We start from the raw sequence: 10,242 nt of genomic DNA on the forward strand, positions 1-10,242 counted from the left end.
ATGTAAAGAGAAGTCACATTATAGATGCATTACAATACAAGGTAAAATATAACCCATACTATAAGGATGTCACCGTTGATGCTAAACATCTAGCTGACATCCTTGAGATAAGAACAGATATCTCAGGTATGCTCAAAACCATTGAAACAGTTGAAGATGCATTGATGCCAAATCTTGAAATGGAAATTGACGAAGAGATAAATGGAGATAACACGTCATACACATCGTCATTTATGTCTCAGCATCCAAAAATGACATGTGAGCTACAAATCATAAAGAAAAAATTATAGCTTGAAGATGATGTAAGCAATGTTATCAATTGGCTAATGATAGATTCATCTTCAGTAAATGAATAGAACATCGAGGGCTTAGTAGATATGGCATTTCCCACACTTTTTCCAAATGGATCTAGACTCTACATGCAACCCAGCATAAAGGAAGTTTAAGCTCATAAATTTGCACACCACCTAATGAGGTTCCATGACAACCGATTTGGAAGGCATTTGCACTTTCGCTATTTAATCCTCAATCTCATGGCTAGACATTGTAGCCAGACAGTTGCAATGATATTCATTAAGAGAAATGCAGAAGAAAATATGCCTGCTACCATAGAAAATCTTCATGCACACCTTACAAATTTGTCGGACAACCAACTTGTACAAGAACTGGTGCGCTATGGTTCTTCCATGTGAGGAATACAATCATATTGGAACAATCGCCAAATAGAGTTGATAAACTTGATCAATCAGATAGGCTCACCTACAATTTTCTTCACATTGAATGCAATAGACACAAAATGACCATATTTACATCGCTTGTTCACAAATGACGCTTCCCCAAGGATGTTATGAAATAGACAGCACATGGAGAACATAATCAATAACCCTCATACATTATCGTTATACATGCATCATCATTTTACAATATTTCGTGAGGAAGTCATTGAAAAATTTTTGGGTGTAGAAAACTATTGGTATATATCTGAGTGGCAAAGTAGAGGGAGTGCACATGTGCACGGAGTTATATCCAGATTAAGAATGCATCGGATATGGATAAACTAGATTGGAACAATGTTGCAGAAGTTGAAAGAGCATGATTAATTTTTGACATGTGTGTTACTGCTTGGAACCCTCGTAAGGCTTTAGAAAGAAATAACACACTCTTCCATAGCCCTCTGGATGATCCATGCTTGGTTGACACACATGCGATATCAGCTAAAGACCCTACTCATGACTATGAAGAGTTGATTAATAGGGTTCAAAGACACACAAAATGTAGACAAGGCACATGTTTAAGGAAAAAAGGTACGAAACTAGAGTGTCTCTAGAAAGCTCCATGGAAAGAACAAACTATATCTACTTTATCATGTGATGAGGATGGAAAAAAAAATGAACCCGAAAGAAATGATGATAGACTTAACGTTCACAATCGAGAAATGTTGAAAATTTGGAGAGCAAACATTGATTGCCAACCAGTTATCTCGGGAGAGCTTGTGCTCAAATACATTGCTAACTATTCATCTAAGGCAGAGAGAACATCTGAGACATATACTGATATGTTAAAAATAATATCTTCAGTCCATGAACTTGATAGCTAGCTCTTACAACAGATAGGAAATTTATGACAGAAATTGTAGCCGAACGTGACATAGGGGCATAGGAAACATGTCACATGCTTCAAAAATTGCCTCTTGTTGTCTGCAATCATCCTTTCACATCCTTGAATATTGGCCGAAAAATGTTCAAGCAGATAATAGACATGTCAAACACAAACCAAATACAATCTACATACTTGCAAGCATACATGCAGCGACCTCCAGAGTTTGATATGCTAACACTTCTTGAATCTACATGATCATACACTTATTCTGCAAAGTGTAAAAATGACTGGTGGAAAGAAAGACAAGTGCAAGCCATTATTAATGTTTACCCAAAGTTCAACAATATTCCACATATTGACACATATCAATTTGAAATATTTTGTTGCAGTGAGCTTCTCTTATACAAACATTTTCATATTATAGAAAATGACATTGGCCTAACAAAAGAAAGAATTATTGCAAATTGGAACAACATGAATGCAAATGGATATAATGTTTGGCATGTCAACCGCATGTCAGAATGTGATCCAAACTTGGAAGAAGAAGAATAAGCAAAGGAGGAAGAAGAACTAATGCAGATGAAAGAATGGCAGATGTTGTCACAGATAGGACCCTCACATAATATTGCCCTCAATGAACTTGATATGCTTGGCAGGCATGATTTTGACAACAACAATAAATGGGATCAAATTATCATTCCCCAATATTTACATGAAATTGCAACACAATTCATAAATACAAATAAAAAAATCTGACAAGGTGAGAATGTCCTATCAAATTACTATATACCAAGCTATCCATTGTCAACAAGTCTGGAGGCAGCACTCACAATATTTATTGAACACAACAAATGTTGACCTAGCAAACCTCTTTACATGATTATTCAAGGAACAACTGGTAAAGGAAAATCATACTTGATCCATTGCATAAGAAATGCATTGAACAATAATGGTCTACCACATAAAGGACAACTATTGGTACTAGCTCCTACAGGTGTTTCTGCATTCAACATACATGCATCTACTATACATACAGTGCTCAAGATACCGATTAAACAAATGCAACCACTACAAGGGAAAGCATTGATTACATTGTAGGAGGAATTAAAAGAAATAAGATACATTCTTATTGATGAACTGAGCTTCATTAGCCCAAAGCTACTATTGAGAATAGATAGTAGACTACAACAAGCATTTCCAAAAAATCAACAACTCTGCTTTGGTGGCCTTTCCATCATCCTAGTTGGTGATCTTGCCCAACTACCCTCTATACACATCACATTCTACTGCAAGAGCATTGTGGGAGCAATTCAAAACAACCATCACATTAGATACAATATTTCGCTAACAAGGCAATAATACAAAGCAAATGCAGTTTTGTCAACTTCTACAGAACAAAAAAATGCACAGTTGACAAAGACTGGGAACTCCTACTCACACACACAAACCAACAGATTTCACTAGCTTGAAAAGATGAGTTTGACAAATCAATACACCTATTTGCTACAAATGATCTTTTTAAACTACATAATATAAAAAATGTTAAAACTATTGAATTGTCCAATTGCATTAAGTATAGCAATAAACACTACATGCAACACAAAATATGCAAGTATTCAAGAGCAGCTTGAAAAGGAAATACTACTATGCAAAGGGCAACATATCATGCTAATGACAAACATATGGACACAGGTAGGCCTCGTAAATGGAGCATTGGGTGAAATAATTGAGATTGTCTATAACGATGGTTCCAAACCCCCTCGACTTGCACTATACATTACGAAAAGAATTGATAATTACAATGGTTCGTCATGGGATAAAAATGATCCAAAAGTGGTACCAATAATTTCTTTGACCCTGGGCACACGAAGGAAAATGCTCCTAATAATGGCATGGGCTCTAAGCATTCACAAATCCCAAGGATTTACACTATAGAAAGCAATAGTTGACATTGGTAAAATAGAAAGGCAAGGACTCACATTCACAACAATATCTAGAGTCAAATCAGTAAAAGACCTTCGCATCCAACCAATGTTCTCCCTCGAAAGGTTCTCCAAAATGGAAAACAATCCATACACAATTATAAGGAAAGGAGAAGAAGCTTGATTGCATCAATTTGCCCTCTCAATAGTCAAGGTATGCTACGATTTCATAGAATCATGCTCTAATTGTGAAAAACATGTACAATTATGTTGTTTTCAAGATTCTAAAACAATGATTCTTTCATTAATGAAATCTAATTACTTATACACAGAACCCTAATTCAACATTTCAATGACTAGAAGATGTTCAAATAGATATCTCGAGATTATCTGGTAAGGTCTACAAATAAATTCATATTTTATTACATTTTATAGCCACTGTCACGTCTAACAATGCATATATGCTTTAATATTTGGTAGAGAGATGCTCATTAATTCATATCTCACAAATAGTTTTAGCAAGTTCTCTTTTATGAAATTTGCACAATTTTACCTAGAATAGAAATCTATATTAGCTTGGTTTAGTTTCCTATTTTGCTAATACTTCTTGTTGTCTCAAACAAATATAGTCAACAATTAATTTGAACATTCCCTATTATGCTTTGCAACCCATTTTGTGGAGCAGGTCTCTGAAGATGGCAACACAATTTTCCTCCCCTGTACACAGATTTAGAAGATGGATAGAAGCAATCAAGACTAAAGTAGGCAAGTTGATTGAACCAAGACACTTGGGCAATGAGTTCTTAAAAATAATTTAATTTACGTATAATAGATGTGATATAATATAATCATATAGATTTGGTGTTTATTTTTTCCTCGGTAGTGTAAAGAAGAAATTTACAAATACAATTGTTTTAGAGTGTATAGATCGCTTGTCCTTGTCATGAAAGAATTAGCCTTTTTAAGTTTGCCAATCTGCTTGACCCTTGGACCTACGAGGTACAAGTGCTAGTATAAACAATATCAAATCGATTGAGAGCGATAAGATGCAAAAATCTTCAATCTTTCTAGCAAGGGGTGGAATGCAAACATAATAGCGATGTAGATGGGCATACAAATGTTGAAGATGTACCTAAATTTATATGTGGTAGAAATTGACTAAGAGTGTATGTACCTAAATTCATACGTGGTAGAAATTAGCAGAGACTGTATTACATTACATAGCCATCATTATGAAGGAATGAATTAGTCTAAGTTCATGTTGTGTTATTTCCTCTTCTTTGTGGTGGCTCCACAATATTGTTGTCAACAAACTAGGTGACAAGCGACAAGCGACAAGCGACAAGCCAAGATGTGGTTTGTGCATGCAGTCAAAACCAATGCCACCACCATTTAAATTTAAATAGTTATAGTTCTTATATTTCTATCGGCATATTCATTTTTAATAAAAGTAAATATGGAAGGTGATTAAATATATTGAATGATAAGATTTAATAATTTTTTTTTCTTGATATTTAATTATAAGAAAAAAACAATATTATATGCATTGAGATTTTAGAGAGGACTTTTTAAAAAATATTTTTTATTGCACAATTTACATTTCTTTTGAAATTTAAATATTTAAGTTTTTCAATAATTTGTTTGCCAATCCATGAACTTCAGAAACTTCACTTCTATTTATAAATATAGACATATGTCTAGTGCTATTTTTATTGTTTCTTTTACTAATTTCATTACCTTCCCAAATAGTATATGCCTAACTATTTCATGGAGTGCAATTATTATGAAACTTCATGAAAACAATAGTTATAACACTAGTACAATTTCATCCTCAACAATGATTATCAATTTGAATTTGTAAATAAAAAAATACATAAATGTAAAAAATAAGATTTTTGAAATTATAATACATTGAAGATGGAATTTTAAATTTACTATTGTACTACAAATAATTAAGGCGTACCGAGGTGCCCATTGGTAGTATAAAAGTTATTGAAACATAGACATTATGAATGTGGTCATGAATATGATTCATATACAGAGATAAGGTTGTCACACCTATAATATAGTACTCCATCCTCTTCCAAACTAAAAATATTCTATGTTTTTATATATTTAATGCTGGGCTCAAATATTCGGAGAAAAAAATTTGTATCATAATTTAGCCAACAACAGCCCATAATAGTGTCAACTGGCTTGCTTTTTGCGAGAGGATAACATAGGCGAGTGACAGCGACTCTTATCTTATTTTGGTTCAGAAGGGGTCTTACACACAATTTCTAGTCTGAAAATTTCTTCAGTTCCATCCGTTTCAGGCAAACTACAGAGTGTTGAGCATGGATAAAAAACCCCTGAAAATAATTACCGGAGCAGACGACTTCGGATGCGCCCTCAAGGACTCCCTGGTGGACTACCTGAAAGAAAAGGGGGCACAAGTAGAGGATTTGGGCACTAACAAATATTACAGCGTGGGAGAAGAAGTGGGGCGAAGGGTAAGCGAAAAGCAGCAAGGGGGCAGTGAGCAAGTGAAGGGTTTGGTGGCTTGCGGGACGGGCGTGGGGGTTTCTGTGTTCGCTAACAAGTTTCCGGGCGTGTACGCGGTCACATGCGGAACCGTGGAGGAGGCCCAGAACTGCAGATCCATTAACGACTGCAATGTTTTGGCGGTGGGAGGAATGTTCACCACACCAGAGGAGGGCAGAAAGATCGTCGATGCGTGGCTCGAAACCCCCTTTAAAGCCCCCTGCCCGGCCAGCAAGGGGGAACCCTGGCCGCCTGAGATCGATTCGTTTTTTGAAAATTCTCTTAAGGAGATGCCCACAATATCATCATCATCACCATCTGCATCTTCTTCTTGTGCGCTTTGCTCCCTGAGCAAGACTAGGGCTTTTGAAGCGGTGGATATCATGCCTGGTGGGTCGTGGAGCATCGTGAGGCAGAGCCCTACTGCTGCCATTGTTAAGTTTAAGGCGGGAAGTATTGAGCCCGCTCATCATCATACCTTTGGGCATGATCTTGTTGTGCTTTCTGGTTCCAAGCGTGTGTGGAACATTACTAAGAATCAAACGTTTGATCTGGGGCCTGGGGATTTTCTGTACACGCCTTCTCCTGATGTGCATAGAGTGCAGTATTTTACTGATACGGAGTTCTTTATCAGGTGGGATGGGCACTGGGACATCTTGTTGGACGAGGATTTGACTACAGCTAAGGCTGCCATTGAAGCTGCTGCAAACAAACCTAGCTAGGTCAGTTCTCTGTTTGTTTCTTGAGGATCCTGTTTCTAGGCGATCATATGTATGCCAAGACCTAAATAGTAAGTTTGTTGGTAATCTGATTTGGTGTCTCTTTGTAGTAGATGTTGTGAGGTAGTTTTGTGGTCGGCAGTGAAGCACAGGATTGTAAATAAGCTGCATGAATGGATGTATGTTTAGTGCTTTGAAGATAGAAGTTTGTCCAGTGATCTACTTTTTTTCAAGTATGCTTACTCATCTTATAAAATCAGATTACTTGTAATTCATTTTCTTGGTGATCTTATGGATAACAAGTGGAGCTAGTTTATTGCCGATCTAATTTGAGTTTATTATGTTTCTTTTGGGTAAATATTGTGGGGTAGTCAAGTAGGAAGTGGTATTAAAAAAAAAATTATAACTTGAATGAATTAATGAATGCATATTTTTTAAAGATTAGGTTTTATTGAAGATCTAATTTGACTTTGTTATGTTTCTTAAATACTGTGGAGTTGTTTCTTAATTCTAAATCTTTTGTACTGTAGATTTGTTTTTAAATCTAAATCAGTTGTTATAAATTTTAATAAAAATGTCAATTTAACGAAACTTTTCTAATAAAAAATGTAATAATTTATATTTTCTATACATTAAAATAAATATATAAAATTACTAACAGTATTAATCAAACAACTGTAAATGATGCTCAAAGTGTGATGTATATCTGCTTGTATTTATAATAAGTACTTTACCATTTGAATATTAACTTCTGGGAAGAGCTATTAATAATTCTATATTTATCGAGCATGGAAGATCAAGCAGCAATTGACATTGTACATCGGTTGGCAGTTTAAACTTTTATTTACACGTCTTCCTTACAAGAAAATACACTAATTAGATTGATAACAGAGAACTCACTCTGGGATGATGCGCAATATAACGCATGGTTTTGTTTTATTCATGGTAACAGACGTTCTGATCTGTATGCTACTTCACGGGGATATTTTTTCATGATTAACTGATGTTCTGATCTGAATGCTACTTCATATGGAGATTTATTTCATGATTATGCAATAATGGAACATATAAGGTCAAGGAGGGGAATGCATTGTGCAAGAATTTGGGATTTTATGTCTTCCCAGCAAGAAACTAGACTAATTAAATTTAGAGTAAAATCTTTCAACGACCCATTCTACGATGATCTGCAAAAATTCATTGTAATTCAGCTAGTTTCAAATTTTCAGTACTATGGTTTCTGATCTAAATGTTACTTTCAGCAAGCATACAAGTTGAAGGAGTCGATGGCATGATCAAAGGTTTTGGAGTTTTACATGTTTGATCTATTTCTAAAAGTAGACTAGTTAGATTTGTAGCGGAGTTCGTGGAATGATGTGTAAAATGTAACACATAACAAGTACATGATGTCTAATCCGAGCGTAACTCCGTGAGAATATTTACTACTTCCAAAGTATGTAAGGTCAAGCAGGTCAGGCAGGGGATGCCACCATACATAGGGTCCATCTGGTTTCTGGAAGATGACAGGAATTGGCTTTTTCAAAATTTGGATTTAAAATTTTTTGTGTTTGTTCCAAAATTGTCAAAATGGAATTAGTATACCAGATTTCCAATTTTGCTTTAAAACCAGGTTTTCCAACTTACTACTAGCAAGTAGGAATTGAAAATCAAAACTTAGTTATGTTTTTTGAAGGAGTGTAAAAAAATAGATTGGACTATTTTTTCAAATTTGCCTTCAACTCCAAGCTTACACATAAAAATGTGTCTTCACATGCATCTTCCAATTGAAACAAATAGTTCAAGTAAAATTCCAAAAAATAGGAATGAAGATTTGCAAAACTTTGATTTGACTAAATCAAAGTCTGTAGAAATCCCAGTTTTGTAAATTCTACAAACTAAACGGACCCTAGCGTGTACATGGTATTTTTGTCATGAAACTTAAGCTTTCTTTGGCCTCAATGCTATTCTCAAATTTAATGTCCACGTTCTTCACTGATTCTTGCAGAATCTTATTCAGGCACATTTAGGGAGGCAGGCAGATTAACAGTTTAATATACATTGGAAAATAAATAAGTATATGAATTAAAAGAGAGATGGGTAGTATTTATTTAGTAGGGACAATGCATCACCATTAAAGTTAGTAGAAGCTTTTCATCCGCTGCTTAGAATTTCGCATAAGCAGGACACAAGCGCGATGTGTGTATCTATTGTTTATAGGATTGTTGTCATAATACAAGTTTCTGTTGTACCTATGTTATTGATCATACTGTGTTCAAAATTAAATTTTGTTCGTCCAGCAAAGAAATAAATTATTTCGTGGAGGAAGCTGTGTATTGATATTTATGTAATTTGTTTTTTAATTCAGTCTAGCTCATTTCTATTTATAAACAAAGATTAGTGCCTTAGGCACTATGTAGAAAGCTTTTCAGTGTTCACCAATGGTGTTCTTTGGATAAATTAGGAATATAGTTCAAGACTTACGAGTTCTCAACATCCGTACCTTGTGAAAAACAAGGGAAAACGTCGAATGGTTATTTCCTTACACGAAATTATTATAGTAGATCTTTTGAGGGAAACGTTGAACGGTTATACTTATTATAGCAGGCAATCATAATTATATAAGGGTTTAGAGTTGATGTCTTCTATATGTGAAAGTAGATTAATTAGATTAACTAACAGAGCTTGTCAATGAAATACTTTCGGAATCAATTGTGTTTATGGTACATGTGTTCTTATCTGAATGTTACCGATTGGGATGTGTTATTTCCCATTCCTTTCCGTATTCAGGAAACATGTAAGATCACGTGATTGGAGTTCCATATGGAGGTTAATGTGCGAGAGTAGTTCATAGATTACAGAGTTGGTCAATAATCGACTCCGAGATGAAGCGCAGAATGTTTCTGATCTGAATTTTTTTAATGGAAGAGTTTTATCATGATTCTGCATACTCTTATCATACAAGGCCAAGTGGCCGATGGCTTTGTACATGGATTTGGAGTTTCATATGTATGCCTCTAATACAAGAGAAGAGATTAATAGCATTGACGGAGTGATTCAATATCCGACAGTTGGATGATAAGAAAAAACTAATGAATCAGTGTATTTATAATACATAGTTTCATATAGGAGATTCACTTAATGGAAGAGTTACTTAACTAGCTTATATATACCTCTATATATATTATGCCGAGAGTAATCGTTTTCGAGGCGCCTATTTTTATTTTTATTAATCCCAACTTCGATTAAAATAATTTTGGGATTAAATAAAAATAGGCGCCTCAAGAACGATTACTCTCGGCGTAATATATATAGAGGTATATATAAGCTAGTGGCAGTCGCGGCGCAATAGGAAAAATATTTACTTTTTATTTTTTATTTTGATAAGGTTACTATAAAATTGTTAATTAATTTTTAATTAGAGTTCCATGAAGTTACTATAAAATTATGCTTCAAAATATTTTTAAAAATTTAATATAAGGAGT

The 10,242-nt window shown here is 34.7% G+C and overlaps 1 protein-coding gene across 1 annotated transcript; it reads left to right on the forward strand.

The window, feature by feature from the left end:
- Window positions 1–5,622: 5,622 nt before the first annotated feature.
- On the forward strand, window positions 5,623–6,968 carry DRT102 (DNA-damage-repair/toleration protein DRT102). Its single transcript, XM_089791947.1, has one exon. The coding sequence runs from the start codon at window positions 5,858–5,860 to the stop codon at window positions 6,764–6,766; it is 909 nt and encodes a 302-aa protein (XP_089648073.1). The 5' UTR covers window positions 5,623–5,857; the 3' UTR covers window positions 6,767–6,968.
- Window positions 6,969–10,242: the final 3,274 nt, after the last annotated feature.

Source organism: Cupressus sempervirens, chromosome 7 (genome assembly GCF_028749045.1).
Source record: "Cupressus sempervirens isolate cs-2001-9-10 chromosome 7, ASM2874904v1, whole genome shotgun sequence".
NCBI classification, from domain to species: domain Eukaryota; kingdom Viridiplantae; phylum Streptophyta; class Pinopsida; order Cupressales; family Cupressaceae; genus Cupressus; species Cupressus sempervirens.

Bases quoted from the DNA above. Each gene is read 5' to 3' on its own strand.
- DRT102 (XM_089791947.1), top strand. From the start codon at position 5,858: ATGGATAAAAAACCCCTGAAAATAATTACCGGAGCAGACGACTTCGGA.